We start from the raw sequence: 24,200 nt of genomic DNA, 5'->3' as shown, positions 1-24,200 counted from the left end.
GTTTTGTTTATAATTAAATTTTAAATTTCAGTGTTCGTGAAGAGTTTCTTAAAACCCCGGATTTTTAATGATTTTTCAATTATATAAATTTGTCTAGTAAACAGAAATTTTTATTCTTACCACGTAAAATATTTAAACTAGCTTATATTTAACTCTTGTTTCAACAAAATCGAATCATCCATCTCAAAGATATTTTAGTTCATAAACTCGAGTGCATATATTTTTACCCCGAAAGTGTGTCTCCTAATAGTAGTATCAATGAAAGAATTGAATTATTTATTAGCTAGTGTCCTAGCCTCCTAGGTTTATTTGCCGATTTGATCCTTAAAAACTGTCAAGTTCATTTAGTTGAATCAGCATAGAGGACTCTCTCATGTGACCAGCCGGGGTCATACCCGTTCTAACGGCCTTATTATAGCCCCTTTACGCAGTCCACGAGGACAGTTGATGCAACCCGCATACCTGATATATTCTTCATACTTCTCATGGATTTTTTCGTTAGTAAAGAATTTCTATCGATCGGTCAAGTAATTAATATCAGTTTAGCTGTTGTAAACTACTAGAGTTGTAAGTTATACTGGTTTTAACAAATTTTTGTCATAAAAACGTATAGTAATTTTCACATAAATATTGTTATGATAGGAGGCCTGTGTGGCACAGCCCGTCACATTGTCGCGGGCCTTGGTCGTTGTCCCGGTAAAATTTCACGAATTCTCCTGGCTGTTACTCGCCCCCCCCCCCGCTGTCGCTGCCACTGCGCAAAGCTCTAAATGAAAGGACCCTTTTCTTTACCATTTGTCCCTTCGCTAGATCATTGACTTTAAAATGGCACGTCAATTGTAGAAATCGGTTAAGTATGATGGCTGGAAAAGGGATGTTACAGAGAACACCCTTATTGTTTTTAGTACACTGTATATAAGTTAGAATCTAGATGGATAGATGGATGCATCACTTTCACCATGACTGTACAGGGTGGCGCAGATGGATTGGGTGGTTTTAAAATCAAACTGTCAATTTAAAAGGTATTGGATTGAAATAAAGTGCAAAACGTGTAGTTACAATGGAAGTTTATTGACAAAAATTAGTTAAGTTAGTTTTTTTAAATTACATCCATCAAATGCCTTTCTTCTCGAGCGACGCATTCTTGGAGTCAGTCCTTGAGGTTCCGCAGCGCTTGCTCAAGCACATCACCAGGATTTGATGTGATTTCGTTGTGAATTGCAGCCTTCAACTCCTGAAGCAAGGGTCCACATGAACAAACCCCGGACCATTCAGGAGTTGAAGGCTTCAATTCACAGCGAAATCACATCAATTCCTGGTGATGTGCTTGAGCGAGCAATGCGGAACCTCAAGGACCGACTCCAAGAATGCGTCCTTTAAAATTGACAGTTTGACAAGTATTTTAAAACCACCCGATCCATCTGCGCCACCCTGTATAACACACTTATAGTTGTTAATTACTTTTATAGGGTTGTTTCAGGAAAATACATCATTTAAAGAAACATTTCAGAAAAATAATTTATTTACAACAAAACAAGTATTGGGGATACTTTTTATTAAAAGATGAGTAGTCATAGCTTTGTGACCATCTCCTTATTATGAGCTCGCTTGATCTTGTTGTGGTGAACGTGAGAGGTCTCCAGGGTGAGTCTATTGTCAGGGGTAAGCCGAAGAAGAGGTTGGCCCAGAGGATTCGGTGGAGAAGAGGGTTCAAAGAAGGTGGAATTGTAAATTAAAGTATGTCCCTGCCTCTGCCTCGCTTCACGACAAGTCCCTGAAATAAATTTGACATTATAAACTATAGTAACGTAGTAGATAGCTTTTAGACATACAGAGTTATCTAAAACAAGATATTTACTGTGTAGGACATGTGATGAGGTTGAATCTTAAAGGAGTAAGTTTGAAACAAGCCAAATTAACAGCAATGTATAACAAATATATATTATTTTATTCTGAGGAAAATATTTACAGAATAAAACCAATAGAACAAATTCATATAAATTTATTTAATACACATAATGATGTCTAATGGTACATAAAGGTCACAACCCTTCTAAAATAGCTTAAATTCTAAACAAGATTTTGATAATTAACATTTAAACCTGAAACAACCATAGTGGTAGTGGTAGTGTAACAGAATCGTCCACAACTATGGCAATTTCATTTACCTAGGAGTGATTTACTGGTAGATGGCAGTTCAGCTAACCACTCTGAGTTCTCAGATGAGCATGTAGTAGGTGGTTGTAGGGGAGTGTAGCGTTGTGTGGGCTGCCCCCCTCCCCTTCTACCTCGACCTTTCCCCCTCCGCCGTACTTTGCTCACTCGCTGAATGTCATCCAACACCTGCGCTCGCTCATCCTCTGGTAATAGGTTAGACACTTCTTGTAGAACCTGGTCAGATTTTAGACTGATGATTTGCAAGTTGTCATAGAGAGTACTTCTTCCTAATTTTAAAAATTAGGATGTATAAAGGTGCAGTTAAATTAATAAAAGGAAAAAATATTGTTCAAAAGTTTCTCTTTCTACTGTGTAGATTTAGATGTTTAACCTGTTTAGTGTAAAATATACAAAAATCAGTCATATAATCTTAAACAAAGCATAACAAAGGGCATACAACACATAGAGGTCTAGTGATACGAGGTATTTTTCCCATGAACTGTGAATTTAAAAACTAAAATTTTTGCTACAAAAGGCTACAGTTGAAATTTTTTTTAAATTAGGTGAGTTTAAACTGTTATTCAAACAAAAAAATCCTTATATACATCGTAAAACAACTTGTTTTTATCATTCCATTTCCACTCGCTAAATCAGCTGATTTCACTGATCGCGTCTCAATAAAACACTAAACATCCTGTTTGCAAATAATATACTAAAAAACCAAACATAACTTAAAAATGACATTTTATATACAATTAAAAAGTCAATCTGTGTGTTATAATAAGTTAATTATGGTGGTAGGAAAAAATGTTGTGTATTACAAGAACAAACAGTCATCGCTGCTCTCAAAATGTATGGCTACTCTCGGCTAAAGCTTCGTGATTCCATCTACAGTTCTTGAGGGGCACTGACGTGCTCTTGGTACACAAATAACTATTCCATGACTGAGAAAACCAGTTCCAGAATATGATTTCATTTCAATAATGAACTGATTTAATTGGTTACAGCTTAGACATACTCCAAGCAGGTTTAATTATAGTTTTACAATCATGTGGTTGGAAAAAAATTGTGTTCTGTAATGCAGTTAGACTTTGAGCACTCACTGAGAATTTGTTGAGTGTGATGAGAGCTTCAACAATGCTGCCAATCCCACGATGAGTGCCGTAGCGTCTTTGAGAGTCAACAGCGTTTGCTATCGGGTTGGATGACCTGAGTTGGCAATGAACAGAGTCAAATGTATCTGTACTGTCCTGCTTGGACTTCAAGAGCTCTGGAGCAAACAAATGAAACCGATAAAATGATTGAATGAAACCCAAAAACAATTAAGTTTGATTTACCTTACAACCCACAAACACTGGTGTACTCTTTTTCTTTGACTTGAGACTAAGGAGACATGTTAAATCAATCATTTCTAGTATTTCAAATGAACCAAAATTAGAAACTTTCTGTACGGGAAAACTTTTTAACAGGTTTTTATTGAGAACTAATGGGTGTCAAGTATATATTATATAATTTTTACTTACAACCAATATATAGTCTGCATGTAACATTTTAAGTACCTTTTATACCATTGGTGTGTCGAGGAAGTGTAGAGAAGTTAAGTTTCCGGTCTGACTTGCTGAAGCTGATATTTCTTCCAAGACTCCTTGTGCTGAAGCTGGAGCTCTGCTGATGCAGCCTTACTCTGTACCTCAGCACTCGACCAGGGGAGGGGGTAAACACAAGCTCTACCCCCTCACTGTGATTGGCTGCTGAGTCTATCACACGCTCCGCCCACAGCCATCCTAGCAACAATCATCAACCACTCTTTAATGATTTGCAAGACAAAAATGTTGTGAATGTATTTAGCAAGTTAACACAAGCGTTGTTCTACTCGTTAACACATTCACTGTCACATACATCAAACAGGCGCTCGCCAATGACTGTGAAGTGATATTTCAGTGTGACTAATCACAAAAGAGCAGTGGTGATTGTGCTGCGTTACCCCGAGAGTGGACTTAGTTCCCTGAAACACCCAAGGGTAGCAACACTGACTGGATCCGTAGCCAGTGTCTTTGTAATGTGACTCGAAGAGAGAATATCCCCAAAACTGGGACAAAAGCATTGCCAGACGGGATTTTATGGAAAATTGTATTACCAACCTACACCAAAATAAAGCTCGCATTCTAAGCTACAGGCTGGCAACGACTATAACGTTCCGCGTCAATGGCTGAGCTCACACTGACTGTTCAAAGTTTAATCACGGGAACGGCCGATCTCACAACCACGCAGCACCTGGCGCTCAGCCGGCACCAGGCGATTTGGACCACTCACCAGCGAACGTGTTAAGGGACAAGGTACTTTATAACTATTTTTATTTTGTCAATCATCTTAAGTTTAACATAAAAATGGTATTAAGTGGGAAATAATTATGTATGTCTCCATTTGAAGCTTCATGTCAAAATAATTTCCCAGATGTATTTTAGTCACAGAAATAAATATAACAAGGAAAACTTAAGAAATAATAAGGTACATTTTGAGAAAATCAGTACTAAATTTACCTTTTCGAATAGCGTCCGCAATCCCATCCCTTGGTGACAGCCCGTCTTCCACCACAAGTTTGGAAAATCTACCGAGTGCGAACAGTTCTTGATTTTCCTGTCTCCTTTTCCACTCCTCGATGTGCCAACAACTTTCATGAGAGACTGTAAATAGTCGGTTCAGGAAAGGTCTCAAGATGGGCGAAAGGTGTCGACGATCAGTGTCCATTCCGTGGTAAAGCCACTTTAGTAACTCCTTCACTAAAACTGAGTCCACTGACAAATCGCTTGATGTAGATTTCCTGACTTCATCAGTCAGTTTTGATACGGCTGTTTCGTAAGAATCAAGATGTTTGCCAGAGTCTCTTTTTGGTACACGTGAATACGACTTTACTGACCTCTTAGCTTTAAAATCACTTTTCTTTGACGAATGAAGAATTTTCGCTTGATCCAAGATCGATGAGAGGAGGTATATAAGATCCTCTGATGATTCAACTGTGTCAGAAATAGTGTTGTTGTTGTTGTTGTTGAACAGACTCGGGAAAAGTTGACCCTGTAAAAGATGATGCATGACAATTGCAAGTTCAAAGTTTTCACTATTTAGATTCCAGAACAATTTACTGCCAATAAGACTGAAAATCCTGATCTGTCGATGCAATAGCATGCACATGGTCATTTTTTTTCTCATACCAGGTTCAAGAACTTGAATGACATTAGTTGAACTTGAATTACATTTTTTGCATGTGTTCTTGAGCTAGATGATTAATACGTTTGTATAGGGTTGAGCTAGACGTTTGTATAGGGTTGAGCTAGACGTTTGTATAGGGTGATAAACAAACTTCTTCTTACAGGCAACAAAAAAGGTAATAGTTAAAGATTTCTTGTTTACACTGATCGTTTTCACAATTTTTCAACGTTGGGTTGCACGTATAGCAAAATGATGAGAATAATATACAGAAAAGACCAATTCACTCTTTTTGAATAATTTGTTGTACTATTTTTTCCAGGATGTTTGTAAATTTCAAATAGTATCTTTAGCTTAAAATGCATGTAGGGTAATGTATGACAAGGACAAGGAAATATTGATTGTACTAGTTGTACACTCACTTGGTAGAGCGTGAGTGCTCGTACAGTGAGCATGCCTCGCAAGATGAGCCTCACATATTCCAGTTGTCTTGTGGAGTATTGTGAAGCTGCTGCACTGTTGTGGCCGGACACAAACCCTAGTCTGCGTGATCTGTTAAACATTACACAGTATCACATAATATTACATATACATATAATGTTGAAGTTACTAAGATGCAGAGAGCCTACTCTAAAATATTGTTACTATTAGTGGGTCTATGTAACACTTTTGTTGTAAGCAAATAATGTATAAAAGCATTTTGTTTATAACTCTGGTTTAAACCAACTTTAGACTTGCTAATATAGTTTGTATATTAATTCAGTCCGATTAAAGGCAGCTGGGTATAGTTTAGTTAGAGCCATCAAATAAGCGACCTTTTCTCAGAATTCAATTGGCAACTGATTGCTATGGGAGAACAATAACCACTCAGCTTACAAAAAATCAACACTTAGGAGATCAACTTTTCACAAATTCTCTGGGGTTTTCTATCACCGAGACTGTTTATCACAACATAGCACACATAGTGTCTAACTGTGGGAAGTAAGCTGGTCCAGTGGTGGAGCGTGGGGTTCAAATCTCGCCATTCACCCAATGGATTTTATAAGTGATAATGTTGTAACCCAATAATGGCATAAATAATCCTGGGAAAGAGGCATGATAAAAAATATATTATTAAAAGTGGGATATCTACCTGGTGGCAGAAGGTGGGGCTAGTGCTATGAGGACGTCTTGCCACTTGCCAATGAGACGGGAGTCCAGCAGTTGCCAGGGCTCCAGGGTGTGCAGGGACGGTAGGAGAGGCTGATGAGAATGTTCGTGCAGACGATGCAACAGGCTAACCAACAGCTCCGCGTCATGGCTGTAGTCTTCCTCCGTGTAATGCATGGTCCCACCACCAGGAGCGCTCAACATCACGTTGAACCAAGGGAACCAGTACGACCTGTGACGCTGTGTTCGTAAGCCATTGATCAGCTGGTCCAGGATTACCTATGAATCAAAAGGGCTTTGATAATGTTTTATTCCTAACTCCATATAGAAAGTATAATTTTTTCTATAAAATACAAACAAATAAATAATTATGGCAAGGCTAATTGATTGTTAACTGTATGATAATAGCCCAGCATATACAGGATGTTGAAAAAGTCTTAACACACCCAAAAATAAATTAAACGGCAAAAGATAAAATTTTGCAACTTCAATATATCAGTATAATATACTGATATATTGAAGTTGCAAAATTTTATCTTATACCGTTTTGGGTGTGTTATGGGTGTGTTTGTATGATGACTTTTCTAGCTTTTTGCAAGAAATACAAATTTTCCCCCCCTCCCCCTTAAGGGCAGCTAAAAATTTTCAAATGTAAAGACCCATGTTGTTACCCCTCATTTTAAAGGTCTTAATTAGTAGAATATAATACCGCAAATTTGAACTCAAACGGTTTACCGAGTCGAAAATGACAGCTGTTCAAAGATATCTTGAATCTGTCATTTTGAATCTTTGAACGGCTCTCATCTTTTAGTCAGTTTTCTTTTGAGCTCAAAATTGTGGCATTGTATTCTACTAATTAAGATTTTTAATTTGATGCGCATATGGACCTATCCATACGTGTATGATTTTAACACCCCTAATTCAGTTATGCGTAGCGTACACATGGAGGTGGCCCACTGAAGTCGGAGGAAAATCATAAAAGTATGGATAGGTCAATATGCACATCAAATTAAAGGTCTTAATTTGTAGAGTACAATGCCACAATTTTGAGCTCAACCTCAAAAAGAACAAAACTGAGTAAAAAGATTAGAGCCGTTCAAAGATTCAAAATGGCAGATTCAATATATCTTTGAACGGCTGTCATTTTTGACTCGGTAAACCGTTTGAGTTCAAATTTGCTGAGGGGTCACAACATGGGCCTTTATATTTGAAAATTTTAGCTACCCCTATCTACCCTTAAAGGGGGAGGGGGGCAAAATTTTGATGTCTTGCAAAAAGCTAGGAAAGTCATCAAATGATATGTTGAAGTTGCAAAATTTGATCTTACGCCGTTTAATTTATTTTAGGGTGTGTTAAGACTTTTTCAACACCCTGTATATATTGTATAACAAATTGTTGCTTTTAGCACTTAAACAATATAATTTGAGAGAAAGTGAAAAATAATCAGCAGATTTTTTCCCCTTTTATGCTCTAAATTTACTTTTGCTTGCTCTCAATCAGTTCTCCATTTGCTCAGTTTTGCACATTTGAGCGTTTCTTTAACTTAAAAAAGTTTAAATCAGCTGTTTTTATTATTTAAGAATATAATCTAAATAAATGTTAAAATAAATTAATAAAGCTAGTTTTGGTGGTTTTTAACATAGTGCGAGTTTAAGCTTCCTCCAACGTATGTCTGACAATTAGAAGAACAAAAGCTTCAAAAGGTTACAAAAGCCCTTCTAATAAAGATTAAACATAGCCTGGTGATTTTTTTGCTTGATAATTTTAATTTTACAAAGTTTTCCATTATATAAGTTTTTTTTGTATTTTTGATTTTATTTAAAAGAGTCAAACATGTATTAAAAGTGATTTTCCAGCACTCGCTCCAATTATTCACATCCTCACTCGGCTTCACCTCCAACAACAGATTTGATGTTCTTGATTCTGGCTTTCCCTCACACATGAAACTCGATCGTACACCGGAAAATGCCACTCTTAGTACTTGTAATGAAACATAATTGTTTTAGTCTGTGTATAGGTTTACCTACAAAATTATGTTAAATTTTCAATGATAGCTAGTAAGGTTTGGTTACCAGGACGTGAAAGGACAGTTTGTCGTGGTCCCAGTCCTGTAGGATGCCAATCAACGAACCGTTGTCTTCCTCCAGTCGGAACCAAAGCAGTGTTTTGAGCATGTAGTCACTGATCACCTGACCACCTTTAAAACACATTAAATGATTAAGTATAAAATGTTAACGAAAATTACTACTGTAAACATTTCATTCAGTAACCATTTCGGCATTTAAAGAGAGATTCTTATTGCGGGGAGAAATTGCATTTCCAAAAAAAAAAAACTATCGAGCCCTACAATGGCACTCTTGAGACGAGTATTGAACATTATTTTTCATCATTAGAATATCTAAAAACTCTTGTAAACAAAATGAATATTTTTGTTTATTCAAAATAGTATCAAGAAAAAAACCGAACTCATAACACTGAGTTTTCGTGCTTATGTCGAGGTACAAAACACAATGCAACAGCAAATAGTGCAACAGCTGATCGGTCTGCACTGCAAAATCCCATACTTTCCGTGTACCAGCACAAATGCACAGAAAGTTAATGCTATGTAATTTTGCTGTGCAGTAGCGGGAATAGCCCATTTTCTTAGCTCATTTTACGTTTAGAAAGTGTACTTTCGTGTGTAGAGTAATGAAAACTATTTTACAATGTGTGTCATTGTTGTAGTTTTTATGGATTCCTGTAAACAAAGCAAAAGCGAAATAGGTATTGAACAAGTGCTTTATTGACAACAAAATCCAATACTAGGCATCAAATTATCATGCAACATGAAAAAATACTTATGACTTTAGAATTGTATAATATGCAATCAGTACTTCTCTAGGTAACAATGGTCAAAAATTTACTTTCTATTTCTTTTGCAAACAAAAACATAAATACATATTTCTCCATTATGAAAAAAAATATATTCAACTGTACGATAGATACAGAACCAAATGTCCTTTAAAAGTAGAATTACTATAGAGTTACTATAGAGGTTAGTTCCTAAATTTTGTTCAACAGAATTTCTGAATATATAAATAATACTAGCAGTTAAGTCAGGCAACTAACCGTTGGTGGTCCTGCGTAGATCGCAGAGTAAACTTCTGAGGACGGCCAGTACACGTGCGGGCGTGCTGTGTGCTGCATAGTGAGTCAACAGAGCACACTCTGCGGCCGGGAATCTGAACTGCCATGTAGCTGCGCGGTCATCACACCGAGTAGTGGGATGGGGTGGCGCTGGGACCAGGTAGAAACCCTCAAATGTGCAAGCAATTGTATCAATAATATAGCTCTCTGGTATAAACATACTTTATCTAGGTGCATGCATGTTTTTTTTTAATTAACTTTCTAACATATTGGCTTCAAAAGGCTAAAATTCTACCTACGGTTTTGAATTTATAGTTATAATTTATAGCTGTGGTGTATACAAAGGTATAACCAATACATAATGATGATGTGTTTCAACTTAGACCGAAGTGAGACTGCTTCCTTATTTAAAAAAGCAATAGGTAATAATCACAACCCTAAAATGATTTTAATAAAAAAGTTCTGTGAAAGGCAGTTGTTTTTATTATTTCATGTTTTTACACACAAATATAAATAAAAAAATTGTCTTTTTTTACTTCCCTACAGTGTAAAATAGACAAACTAGTCATAACATAACTCCAACATACAGAGAAAACTCTAATTTTACTATTGGTAGGCCAAATTTGAGTAGTTACCAAAGTAGCAGCTTGATGGTAAAGCAGAGCGTCCACATGATATAGAGGTACTCGGCTGGGGAAGTCACAATTTTGAGGCCATCCTGTGAAGCCGATGCCAAGCGTCAGGGTAACCTATAGACAGAAACATCAATGTCAACTCACAATCTTAAAAAATGTTCAGTAGCTGTATAAAACTAAGAGTATTAAAAACATATTTACCATGAGAAATAAAATTGTCAGAGTTTTTGATTTCATAAATTCCTCAAACAGTTTTCTTTCATCTATAAGAGCTGGGGAGCTAAGAGGTCAAAGTACCCACACCACATAATAATTTACAGGTCACAAGAAAACTTAGCATCATTTAGAATTTCGATGGTTCAAATCTTGCCCCAGCTGTCCTTGATCATTGGGTTTTATATAAATAACCGTGGCAATAGAAACAGCTTATTAGTCAGTAGCAAAGCTGCACAGATCATCTCTTGCATTTATATTAAACTAAAAATACTTGAAGTGTGTTTCGCTACCTTAAAGAATTGATAACTGATATGGTAAATAATTAAAGTTACAAATTCAAATGATTTTTTAGCCTCTAAGCAGGTGTCTAACCTGAACATCCTCCTCAGAAGTGGAGTAGCAATGAGGAGGAAGCAGACCAACCCTTAGCCTCACACAGGGTGTTCCCTCAACTATGGCCAAACGGAACTCCCGTGGGTCTGGAAAACTGTGCCGATGGCATTCAGCTGAAAGGTACCAGGAAGATGTTTATAAGATTTTTTGTGTGCATAGACACAGATACATTACACATCTATTATATTATTAAAGTGATACAATCAAATTTTATGTAAACGGTTAAGGTCATTTACCAAATAAAAATATATATGGCACATCAAAATAAAGCTTAGTGTGTAGATTTGCCGAAAAGTATTGATATGGACAAATTTCCTAAGGGATCTGCCCCACAGGCTAATTTCCAAAGGGCTACCCCAGGCATATTTCCAAAGTTCAAATGATATAATTCAATTTGGTGTTTGTTTATTTACTAGAAAAATTAAGATTGAGGAGGGTTGTGTTTGGTTTTAAAGAAAGGTTGTATAAGTTTTGTTTAAGTATTGCTCAAAGTTTTTATTTTGTAATTTATATAGTAAGCTACATGGAAAGAGGCTTGACTAAAATTGAAGAATTATGGTAAAACATGTCATTCATGAAGCAGCAATATGAAGAAATTGATGCTAAGGTATGTGTCCGTATGGAGGTATGTTCTTTTGGATCTATTAACATCAAAAGTAGGGGTTTGAAAGTAAGATTACACTTTATCAGTTTATATTTTCAAACTAAATCATAGAGTTGCTGTATTTTAAAACACACATCAGCATCACTTGAATAGCTCTCTAGGTCACATTGTCTTCCCGTTGCAAAGCACGGGTATAGCAGCTTGTATATACTACAAGGGATACAATGGTGTGTATTCTTCAAGTTCTGTTTTTATATTTGAGATAGGAACATTTAACCAGCTGAAACATCCATTTTTATCAACATTGTAGGTAAAGTTTAATATCAGCAAAGCAGAATATAAAAAAAATATTTAAGTAAAATGTAGACATACATTCAAAAATTATTGTCAACCTAAAATAGGCTACATCTTGTAATCTTAGTGGAATATAATTGAGTTATGACATAGTTCTTCAATCCTCAAATTTCACTTTTGTTACTTAGCTCATCAGCCATATCCTATATAAAGACAAGCTATTTTCATGGTCTAACCCTCCTAGGCTATATCAAGACAAGCTATTTTCATGGTCTAACTCATTACACCAAATGCTTACTCCCCCAAGACTGAAATGGGGCAGCTCCTCATGAGGCCAAAGAAGCAAGGTAACCAAATGTAATGTGTATTACATTACTATCCCTGCTATTTCTTGTAGGCTTTGACAAAGTTGAATTTAAGTTTCTAATATAGACTGATAGAAAATTGTAATCAATTTAGTACAAGAAAAATCTCAAAAAGAAGCCACTGGTAATGAAATCGTTAGGCTCTCATTGGTCTTGCGGACTGTTGCAAAAATAGAACACCAATCTGGCTTATTTAGAACAAGTGTTACGATCTTATTATGAATTATCAGTAATAATGTTTTAAAGTTTAGCAGCTAACTTTGAAGTTTACCTGTTCCAAAATAGAACTGATTCTGTGGCGGAGAACTGGCCAGGTAGAAGGCCACCTCAGGATCAACAACTTTACCCGCAGCTCCACACAGGCGAGACTCATCAATGCGGTCTGGTGGTTCAGGCAGAGAAGAACGAGAAGCAGCAGTTGCTAGTAACTCTACAAATCTCTCTTGCACCTTGTCTCTAATTTAAAAGGTTCAAACATTTGTTTAAAAAACTAACAAGTAGAAATTAGCATTGGTACATATATCTTTGGATAAAGAAAAGCTATCAACATACTTGTGATGTACTTGAAGGTTGACTATAGCATTGATTGGCTAATTGTAATCAAACTCTACTGCACAAAAACAAAAGTGACGCCTGAGACATACATATCAGTAACAGGACTCCCCAGACTGGAATGGCTAACTATGAGTTTGGCTATCAAAGTTCTCAGGTGGGGGTAGACCTCTGATATATCAACTGACTTAGTTCTTTGAATATTTGGTAAGACCACAGAGACATAATGTAGGCCTACATAGGGAACAAGCTTATGGGATGTGCGCTTCCAGCTCTGGTATGTTGAGATGGAAATATACTAGTGACGAGCAAGGAAGAGCCCGAATGGCGAGCGCTGTGCGGAAATTCCTATCACAAAGGGCACAGGGTCTTCCTCCACCGTGAGCGTTGTAGTACATAAGACTAGTACATACTGTAGTACATGCTCTACCACTAGACCAGCTTAATTGCTTCCCATTGGTTTATTTACTAATGCAACTTTATTTATTGTATGTGTAAAGTGTGAATTATAATTTTAAAGCTTCTTTAAGGTAAAGGCTGCTACGGTATCCAAACAAAATTCTAACATTTTCATTTGTTTATATTTCTTTGCCATTACTTCAACATATGCTTCACTCTCTAGAGAGCTAATGAGAAGTTACCTCCGTAAGAATCCGTTGTTGTTGATGAACTCCGCCCAGTCCTGTAGCTGAGAGCCGGAAGGTCGTATCTTGGCGAACCCCTGCGGCCCTCCTTCAGCCTGTAGGACTGAACACGTCAACTGTTCAGAGTCTTGAGGATACAGCAGAGGAGTGCTTAGATTGTCCAGACGAACCAAGTAGTTCAGATTCTGGTGAACATAGGACAATCAATCAACACAATCTTTTTCAAGGAAAAGTAGAATAACAGTGAGTGCTAAATAAGCAAAAAAAGTTTAACTCATGTGAGGGGTACTGATGTTATTTTATATATTATTATGTAACACATTGTAGCACATGTAGCTCTATGTTTCTAAAAAAGGTTATATGTTTCTTTACAAGTACCAAAGGGGAACTAAAGCGGCATGCCCTTAAATTTCACAGTGACTGTGTGAGGCAAAACTGAGCAAATGAGGGTAAAAAGTTCCACTCGGCTACACCTTGTACAAGAATCATTGGAGAAATTACCAGAAAATCACTTTTAGTACCATACAAGTTATAAACAATTTTACACCTTTCATTATGACACAAAAAACCACACACCATACTAAAAACACAGCAAAACTAGCCTTGTTTGTTTCTATTTATATTTAGACCTCTGCCGCAGCAAACCTGCAGACTAAGGGAATTTCCATTTCCCTGATTTGATTTTTGATCAAATATATTTCAATAACATTTAGTTTTAATGAGTACCTAGGTTTGCTGCATCTGGGAAGGTAATGAAGTGTTTTTTTAGTAAAATAATTTTAGCTTAGTATAAAAGAAATAGATTTTCCAAGTATGATCAAAATGTATTCTTAAAAAAGCAAACTGCAACAGTTTACAGTTTACTTATCGTAAGAATAACATGGGAATTTTAAATTTAAATTTTTTTAAATTTTCATCATAACCAATAACTATACAAATACCCCCGCCGCAGCAAACCTGCAGACTAAGCGAATTTCCATTTGACTAATTGGATTTACACAGAAATGTCTACTTAAAAATATTAATAGTTAGTAAGAAATAAAAACATTTTCCAAATTTGATCAAAATATGTTCATAAACAAGCAAACTACAACAGTTTACTTATTCTCCATAAGAATAACATGGGAATTTGAAATTTACAATTTTTTGGAATTTTCTCCGTAACCATTAGGCGCATAATAACGCTTCAATATACTAAATTATTTGTTTTTTTAAGCTCTACAAAATGGTTTGGAAAGAAATTGCTAAATTTTATGTTTTTTGGGTCAAAAATGGGAAAAACCTATTTTTACCCCATAAAACCCCCCCGTAAACCCCCGTTCCCATGGTCTGATCATGCTGGATCGCGAACTCGTTCGAATAAACGTACGTTTACACGTTTGTACCAAATTTCATCAAAATCGGATCATTTTTGCTCGAGTTATCGTGCTGACGGCACATATATATATAAATATATAAATATATATATGTATATAAATAAAGATTAAACATTAATAAACTTAGTACCCAAGTAAAATTATTTATTAAAATGTATATATATGAATTTGAACGGATGGTGTTTTTGGCCTCTAGGGACCTCAAAACGAAAAAAAAAAATCGGTCCCGCATCCAGGTCTTACCATGAGTACTACGGTAATAGCTTATTCCCTATATGGGAAATTCGCTAAAACACAAAATTATATATATATATATATATATATATATATATACATTTCAATACCGTACGCTAAATTATTTGTTTTTTTAAACTCTTCAAAATGGTCTAGAGTTATATTGGGAAATGTTATGCTTTGAGGGTCAAAAACGGGAAAAACAAATTTTTACCCCATAAAACCCTGTTCCCATGATCCAAACATGCTGGTTTGCGAACTCGTTTGAATAAACGTAGTTTTACATGTTTGTACCAAATTTCATCGAAATCGGATCATTTTTGCTCGAGTTATTGTGCCAATGACACATTTGTATATAAATATATATTGGGAAACATTTTTTTCTAAATAAGCTGTTATTGAGAACAACTAACTTTCAGTACAGAGTAATAAAAACAATTTTTCATATATTTTATGATAAATATATAAATACACATTGTCATCCTTAGCGATTAATCCACCACTTGATAGTTTAACCACATATTTGACATCACTAGACTTACCCTAGAGGAAGGTCTAGTAGGGTCCAGGTTTATGAGAAACTTGGAGCTGAACCTCGGATCTAGAGTGCCTACTCCACACAACAGTCTCTGCATGAGTCTCTCCACCAAGGCTATAGAACTGTCATGGTGAGGATCACAGCGGAGATCAGCTTGTAAATACAACAATACTTGTATACAGTACTGTATTAGAATACCCAATATACTAGCTTTATGGGATGGGGTGGAACAACAATGTTAAAGGCCCAGGTGGAAAGTGAGGAGCCAGCAGAGAGTTTGCAATACAGTTTAAGGATTTTAGAATGCTTAGGTAATTTTGGGAAGAGGAATTTAAACACTTTTCTTACTTAACGTTATCCATATAGTGTACATTCATCATCTGCACTTAAAGGGGGGACTGATTCGCAATCATATTTCTCTTTACTTGTTTGATAACTAAAATAATTTGGCATTATACAATCTAGTAATTAAAACTAATATAATTAGGTAAGATGTTTTACTGTAGCCTCCATACATGACATATAGCCTAATTTCTATGATATATCTAACGTTTCTAAAGCTGGTAAATTTAATTGCTGCAACTGCACATTACATAAATATTGACCTGTCTTCCAAAAATGTTGACATAAAAAAAATTCTTTTTGCGGATTCTCAATTTAAAATTGACTAGCTGAGAAGAAGTTTATTTTAAACCCTACAACCCCAAATTAGTGGAATTCTATTTATCAAACCATTTAGTAAGCTATACTGGTACCTATAATTATTTAAATTTTAAAAACTTAACTTAATACATTATTAATGGTAATGTGTAAAATAAAATCTTCTCGTAAAATCCCCTTTCAAAATCCCAACGGAGCACTTGCACCTTGCACCACTGTCAAACCCCATCTGGACACCCCTGGATGTATGATTCTCCTTTGCACTGAAAGATTTCTTTTCCAGCGTTAGTATATTATTATTTTGTTATTTTATTCATGCTGGTTTGTGTCAAAATCAACTCTCTCATTTGTAACAATAGTAAAGTGTGTAATTCACCATAAAGTGACTTCATACTGTACTGTATTGTATTTTATAAATTGAATTTTCTGATTTTTTTCTAAGGTATCTTTTAAAAACAGATGAATGGTCAAGTCACCTGATATGTTAGTCAGCTGGTCAGAGAGGTGGTAGTTGAGGAAAGTGAGCTGAGAAGAGCTAAATGTCAGCTCACAATTCGGTAGATACAAATTTGTTTCCTTCTTTCTGCGGCTGATTCCATGTCCCATGCCCTGCCAATAAATAATATAATATCATTGAATAATTTCATTTTGAAGACAAAGTTAATTCATAAAGTTTATCACACATTATGATATTGATTGCATGAAACACTCTTAGGGTTGAATTATTACAGATCAAATATATAAAATGACATAGGCCTACATGTATAAAAATCTTCAACTATTTTGAAATCATTTTATTTCAATGACATAAAAAAAATACAACCAAGTAAATTACTGTATGCCTTTCATAAACATAAAATGGATTGAATTACCTATATCAAATTACTATTATTTTACTGAAAACACGGGGCTGGTACAAATTTTAGCTTGGGCCTAAATATATACTTGGAAAATCCCTCTTCCTAGAACCTCAAAAAAGTCCTTTTCACTATTATTAACGTTTATTTTTATTCTCACTAAAGCAACGAAAATTATTTGTGATAAAACATACTTATCAGAGAAAATATCCAATCAGCAGGTTAGCGTACTGTTGCATCCTACATCCAACACAACAATGGTGCTGTTTCCGGTCGACTCCCCACTTCCTACACTTCCGGTTCGATCACCGTCTCTTTGTAGCACCAGGCCTTGGTGGTTTTGTTACTGATAACAACTGATTTGTCAACGATCGTCTTTGAATCAAGAGGACAATGTTTACGCACAAACATACCAGCAATAGCGGTCTGGTTGTTTTGGTTGTGTTGAAAAGTGTTTTGCTTTGCACAAACGAACTAAATGTATTGATTTATGGTTACTGTTTTCGCTTTACAGAAACAGACAATTATTACAGAGGTAAGCTCGTGATGTTTTTAATGAGCTAGTATTTTTTCCTTCAACAAACCGTTTATATAATTATCCAAAATAACTGTTTATGAGACGCGCCCAAACACGCCCAGCTTGTTCTATGTTGTTTGTGTCTATGTATCTGATACAAAATCCCTGAATCCCTCGTCTCAATCCTGAGCAATTATTTGTTTGTGATGAAGCCTAGTCGTTTGGTAACAACACAAGCAACCAACAAACATCGTTATAAGATCAACAGTAAACATGTGTTTTTCATAACTTTTGGAATGGAACTGTCAAACCTCAAACATGGACAAACTAGTTGTTACGGCTCAACTTTATTACGGCTATTAATATGGACATTCGGTCAAATTAGTACAATGACGTCATTTGTTTATCGTTTTTGATCCATACTGTTTATGTTCTAATATTCGAAATTGTTACTATCCAAAGTCAAATCAAACTCAATCTTTTAGCCTATAACACTACACAAATTATCCTCAACAAACTATCCTACAATGATTACGACTACTAGGTGTCAATAAAAGATTAACCTGTCGTTTGCAAACTAAAAAAAACTGTACCAAACTATAACTGTTAAGATTTTAGAGAAACAAAACGCTATTGTGAAAGTACAAATCGATGTTTATCCTGAACATTCTCTAGTCTTGAGTATCGCATTCTTGATCTTTTCTAGTAATGTCATAAATAATATTGCAATTTTATATGATGAGTCTTTGGAACCGTGTGTTTACAAACAATCTAAATTATGATAAGCTTTAACTAATTTTTAAATATGTTTTAAATATTGTTAAAGCTACCGATACTGATTTATATGGTTAGCACAGCAATTAGCTAGCTTCAATTGTAGCTATTTGTTTACTTTGAAAAATATACATAGAGTTGATTTAATTTCACTAACCAACCCTTAAAATCTTTTGTGAGAAAGACAGACTACCTAAGTTATATAAGCACAGTAATAGCTTAAAAATACCGTAGTTTGAAGCAACCCTTAAGTCGTTCCCCAAACAAATCCTCCTCTTTTTTATTGAATAGGCAACTATCCCAGCAGCGACAAATTTACTGCCCATCCCCAAATTAATCAATATTTTGATTGTTTGTAAAAAGTTATTGCTACAATATTCAAGAATTTCATACTAACACGCTACATGTTATACGTCATGTCTCAACTTATCTACACACCAGATGAGCTAACAATGACGTCACAGACACTCCCTGCTACAACAATAGGAACAGGTGATTACCCTGACCACGTGACTTTTGGAATATAAACTTTGCATCACGGTTAGCCAAGCCTCATTAGCCAGTCCCAGGGTGTAGCTAGTATACGTGAGAGGTTGATGGGAGAGTGTTGTGTCTGTGTGTGTGTCTACAGATATATACAAAATGGCGCACCGTACAGCTTTTATAGGTACGTTGACAGTAAAAGAATTGAATTTGAATTATGCAAAGACTACCGAATATAAAATCTTAACCATCTTTATATATTTGTATATCATTGGTTAAGATTTAGTTCACTGGGGTAGACTTAACGTTTCTCTCTTAAATTTTTAGGGTAAATTATACGATATGTGCTTAGTTTTTGTTGTTGTTTTGCCAAAGGACTGAAAAAATTCAAAAAATGTTTTTTGCTAAAATCCACAATCGGGTTTCTCTAGAACATCTATTTTCGTCCGTCATTCTTCAACAAATGTTTGCAATTTGTGGGGTGTTATAAAAAGTAAAAAAATATATATAATGGTTTTTTCAATTAGGGCTTCGCCCCCAAGCCTTTCATTTATTTTTAGGGGGCATTTTTAAAGGTCCAGTGATGCTAAATAAAATTAATGGCTGTAGAGCTGTATTAAATGTCAATTGTAAAGTGAATTTTGACATTTTAACCCATTACCCTGTTAAAATGGCCAATTTGCCCACGACCCCCCCTCCCCTCGTAAGTTAATTCCTCAATTGATTGTTAAAAATACACGTAGCCTACATATTTTAGGCTACATACTTCCTTGCACAAAGTAGGTGGTAGGCGTACTCTTATACTTTATTTCTTGTGCTTCGTCTTTTACAAAAAAAAAAAAAAAAAACAGACTTAATAGAAAATGCAGTGTAAAAATGACATTATACATGTATATTAACGACTTTCATTCTGTTAGTGATCTTTAAGGTGCGGTAATTAAATGCTCTTTTTTAAAAAAAAAACATTGCCACAAACAAATTGAGAACCTCCTCCTTTTGTTGGTAGTGGGGAAGTCGGTTAAAAACACTCTTTGTAATTACACTTAAATTAGTTAAATATAATAACATATGAAACGAAACCACTATAATTAGTTTAAATGGGTTACATAGTCAACCCGACGCTTTTGAAAAAGTACAATATTTAACTTTGCTTATTTTAGTCTTCCATCTAAAAGACCAGTGACCTTTACAGCCAATCGACTTTTTGTCAAAATACCTGCATAATATAATCTTATTACATAATATTTATCATATTATAAAATTACTAGTGTACATGTTGCTCGAATTCGAGCAATTGCAAAGTATTACAGGAGTTATTTCAAAACGAATAACAGTCATAATATTTACAATGAGTTTAAAGAGTCAAATCAAAGATTACCGGTGTGTAAATCATGGAGATACTCACGATGTATATACGGTAACAGTAATCAACATTTCCTGTAAATATTATATCATATTTCATAACCTGGTATTGCTTTTTAATGTTTTATACAAACATTTCCTGACTTATAGCCATAAAAGGTTGTCCATGTTTATCTTCGTTATTGATAAACCTAAAGCATTCCGGTCGGTTTTCTCCTTCTCAAAATGCCTCGCTGTACAGGCAACACAGGTCATTGATAGAGGGCCAATTGAGAACGAAAATTTAGTTAAGCCTACGCGCCACTGTTCTGTTACTGCGGTCGTTATCACGATTACGTCTCCTGTATATAGTTTCGTTTTTGTCGCGTCGCAGGCATTTAAAAGAAATAACAACAAATACACAAATTATAGCTACACAAAACAACGATAAATGCACAAATTTGAGTTACAATCATGCTAACACGATCCGTCATAGCGACACAAAACATCGATAAATACACAAATTTAACAACGATACCAACACGATCCGTCTTAGAGGGAAACTCAAATAGTAAAGAAAAGTACTCAATGCGTTTCATTGAATTGAAAAATAAATAACAGCAATTAAATTATACACAGCTGATCAAAATGTAAACAATTATGTTCTTCATAAGGATAACATGGTAACTTTCAAAGATACTGGTGCAGAGCCCAAGGAACTTTTTAAAAAATGTAAGGCCAGTTTGCAAATCTACGCGACACGCTCTTTCCAATGAGACGTCAATGGATAAAATCGGTTAAGATGGCGGAGGAATTCAACCGACAAAGTTTCATGTAGCGTATTAATTATATAGATAGTCAAAGATTATATTACTACATTGCGAACCATTGTTAAACAGCACACCAAAAATGGAATAAAAATATAATACAGTTAAACAAAACTTTACGTTACGTCCAACAACTACCACAGAGTAAAAATAAAACAAACATTGAGTAAAATAAAATAAAAATACAACAAAAATATGAAACACGAAATTAAACACGAGAGGCTCACCTTGGATAGTTTTGACATTTCGCGGCTCTCAGCAGCTCCGGTCTGAATGTTTATGAATTGTGGCTCACGCAAGAATCACACGCAGGGCGCAGGGGTTGGGGCGAGTTGAGCTGGGGTGACGAGTTATCTTCCGATTGATAACTGACATGCGATCATGATGGCTTTGGTAACTCACTCCGGCCTTACAGGAATGATCAGCTGACAGTAGAGCGGAACAACACAGAATAACTATCAGGCTTCATGGCAGGAACTCGAGCCTGCTGAAAAAGCAAACTAGAAGAATGACATTTTAGGTACGCTCTCGAAAATTAACTTCAGGAACAATAAAAATAAACTATATCAAAAATCTGACACATACTTTCTAACCAGGAGACCGAGCTTCACTCGGATTTATTTACATTAAATTTATAAAATATGTTATTTAACTAAATTAAAGATATTTATTATGTACGTTAATCAATGTGAACAAATTTTAGATGTTACAAAGAAAACGTGGTAATACACCTTTATAAATAAATACATAGATTGCTTTAAAAAATACCTGTAGGCCTATCAGCTGTTTTATTAACTGCAGCTACAAAAAGGTATTTCATAAAAATTTCATAAAAGGTGATAACATGGATATTTTAAAGGGTCGAAGGGCGGAAAACGATGATGTTTTACCGGGGAAATGACCATAAATTGCATGCGTTAGCGCAATAACTCGAGCACAAATGATCCGATTTTGATGAAATATGGTATGCACGTGTGAACGTACCTGCATTTATTCGAACGAGTTCGCGAACCAGCATGGTCGTACTATTGAAACAGGGGTTTGTGGGGGGTGTTATAAGGTAAAAATTGGGTTTCCCATATTTAACCCTAAAAACATACAATTTAGCATTTTCTTTCCAAACCATTTTGTAGAGCATAAAAACATAAATAATTTAGTATATTGAGGCATTGTTGTCGAACGACCACGAAATATGTCTACGATTCCTCCGTGATAGCCTACTTTCACAATTTCATCGCGACCACAGGGGACGATTTAGTTTATTTTCAATTTCGTATGGTTTACACGATTTTAATGTGATCGCGAGAGACGATAGGCCCAATGCCAATTATGTCTCCGCGATCACGGAATGATTGCTAGGTATTTCGCCGTGAACGTAGGAGACGTTCACTATTCCTCCAATCGTCCAATCGCGGCGGATGTCCATGACTTTACGCGACAGGGGCGAAGGGACGCTCACGATTTCGTCGCTCGGGAATGATCAAAGTTTTGTTGAAGGAACCGTTTATACAAACTGTAATATGCTAAGCCAATTTCTACATGAATATTCACGTATTTTAGAAAAAATAAGGTTGATATTGAACTGCACTAACATTTTCCTGATTTTTCAGCTGATGAATTGAAAGTAAACCACCTATCGTACATACGATACCGGGTGGTTAATTTTGTCACTTACATGCTCTGTTCAACGTTTCCTCTTAATTAAAACATTAAACAAGAAATGTTTTTTAAGTAGGCAATCGTAAAGTAAATTAGGGTCATAAGCCAAGAGTTAGTTTTTTTATAGAACCATATGACAAAATTTTACAAAATTTGAAATATGGACGAATTTGACAATATTTGACAAAAATTAAGAAATTTGATAAAACTGTACAAAATTGAACGAATCAATCTAACAAAATTTCAGAAAATGAACGCGTTAGACAAAATGGACGAAGTAAAAAAAAATTAAATAAATTGGACGAATTTCAGAATTTGACAAAATAGATTAATTTGACAAAAAATACGAATTCAACATGTATCCTTGAATTCATTATAACTGTTCAGCATGGTGGTGATTTTTCCTTCCACCATGACTGTTCAGTATATTTCATCACAATTTACAACTGTTTACAACAGCTGACTTTTTCTTCCTAGAGACTAAAAATGATTTTTACTCCCTATGGAATTAAAAATAATACTTTAGACCCGCAACGCATGCATTAGAAACGCCTGTTTTGCTGCAGTAGACGAAGAAGATGTTTGCTAAATCAATGACAAATACCCCCGTCACAGCAAACCTGCATACTAAGCGAATTTCCATTCACCCGGCTTGATTTCTACTAAAATATTCCCTATAAATTTTCAGATTTATTTCCTATTTAAATAACATTAAATTTTAGTGAGTAGTTACGTTTGCTGCTACGGGAAAGATTTTGAGGTGTGTTTTTTTCAATTGAAATATTGATAGCTTAGTATGAAATAAGCCAAATTGCCAAATTTGATTGAAATATATCCATAAACAAGCAAACTAGAACAGTTTATTTATTCTCCATAAGAATAACATGGGAATTTTAAATTTACAATTTCTTTAATTTTCTCCGTAGTCAATGAACATTAAAAAAAACTTCAATATACTAAATTATTTGTTTTTTTAAGCTCTTCAAAATGGTCTAGAGAGAAATTTAGAAATTTAAAGTTTTTAGGGTCAAAAATGAGAAAAACCCATTTTTACCCCATAAAACCCCCCATAAACCCCTGATCCCATGGTCCGATTATGCTGGTTCGCGAACTCGTTCGAATAAATGTAGGTTTACACGTTTGTACCAAATTTCATCAAAATCGGATCAATTTTGCTCGAGTTATCGCGCTAACGGACACATATATAAATATATATGAATTTGAACGGATGGTGTTTTTGGCCTCTGGGGACCTCAAAACGAAAAAGTAAATCGGTCCCGGGTCTAGGTCTTACCATGAGACCTACGGTAATAGCTTATTCCCTATATGGGAAATTCGCTAAAATGACAAATAAATGAGAATCACACGCGATAGTTTGAACACTTCAAATTACAAAACAAAAATGAACAGCTCATTTCAATATCATTTTTCTAGACTGGGGCAAAGCAAAGGCCTTACCATAAAATGCAAAAATTTGACTAAATAGACTAGTTTAAAAACATTTTGCAAAATGGATGATTTAGATAAAATTAAACAAATTGGACAAATTTGAGTAATTTGACAAAATGAACGAATTTAGCAAATTTTGACAAAAT

The 24,200-nt window shown here is 35.2% G+C and overlaps 1 protein-coding gene across 2 annotated transcripts; it reads right to left on the bottom strand.

Moving 5' to 3' along the window:
- Positions 1-1,561: 1,561 nt before the first annotated feature.
- On the bottom strand, positions 1,562-21,339 carry LOC129003101 (uncharacterized). 2 transcript variants are annotated; one of them, XM_054431336.1, is made up of 16 exons: positions 21,174-21,339; positions 16,624-16,756; positions 15,492-15,640; positions 13,337-13,524; positions 12,415-12,599; positions 10,860-10,993; positions 10,272-10,385; positions 9,619-9,805; positions 8,583-8,707; positions 6,494-6,789; positions 5,784-5,913; positions 4,698-5,229; positions 3,717-3,941; positions 3,261-3,427; positions 2,169-2,391; positions 1,562-1,774 (listed from the first exon to the last, which is right to left on the bottom strand). In XM_054431336.1, exons 1-16 carry the CDS (start codon positions 21,189-21,191, stop codon positions 1,572-1,574), a joined length of 3,009 nt encoding a protein of 1,002 aa, XP_054287311.1. In that variant the 5' UTR covers positions 21,192-21,339; the 3' UTR covers positions 1,562-1,571. The 2 variants fall into 2 exon arrangements, with proteins under 2 accessions (XP_054287311.1, XP_054287313.1); XM_054431338.1 differs by lacking the exon at positions 21,174-21,339 and adding an exon at positions 17,199-17,249.
- Positions 21,340-24,200: the final 2,861 nt, after the last annotated feature.

This window comes from Macrosteles quadrilineatus, unplaced genomic scaffold (assembly GCF_028750875.1).
Source record: "Macrosteles quadrilineatus isolate MER2022 unplaced genomic scaffold, UCM_ALF_1.0 Scaffold_9__3_contigs__length_116548681, whole genome shotgun sequence".
NCBI lineage: Eukaryota > Metazoa > Arthropoda > Insecta > Hemiptera > Cicadellidae > Macrosteles > Macrosteles quadrilineatus.
Note: the sequence above shows the minus strand (reverse complement) of the source record. Positions and strands in the feature narration are given on the sequence as shown.

Bases quoted from the DNA above. Each gene is read 5' to 3' on its own strand.
- LOC129003101 (XM_054431336.1), bottom strand. The intron at 15,641-16,623 runs GTGACTTGACCA...TGTATTTACAAG, and splicing joins CCAGCTGACTAACATATCAG to CTGATCTCCGCTGTGATCCT. The intron at 6,790-8,582 runs GTAACCAAACCT...TTTGATTCATAG, and splicing joins AACTGTCCTTTCACGTCCTG to GTAATCCTGGACCAGCTGAT.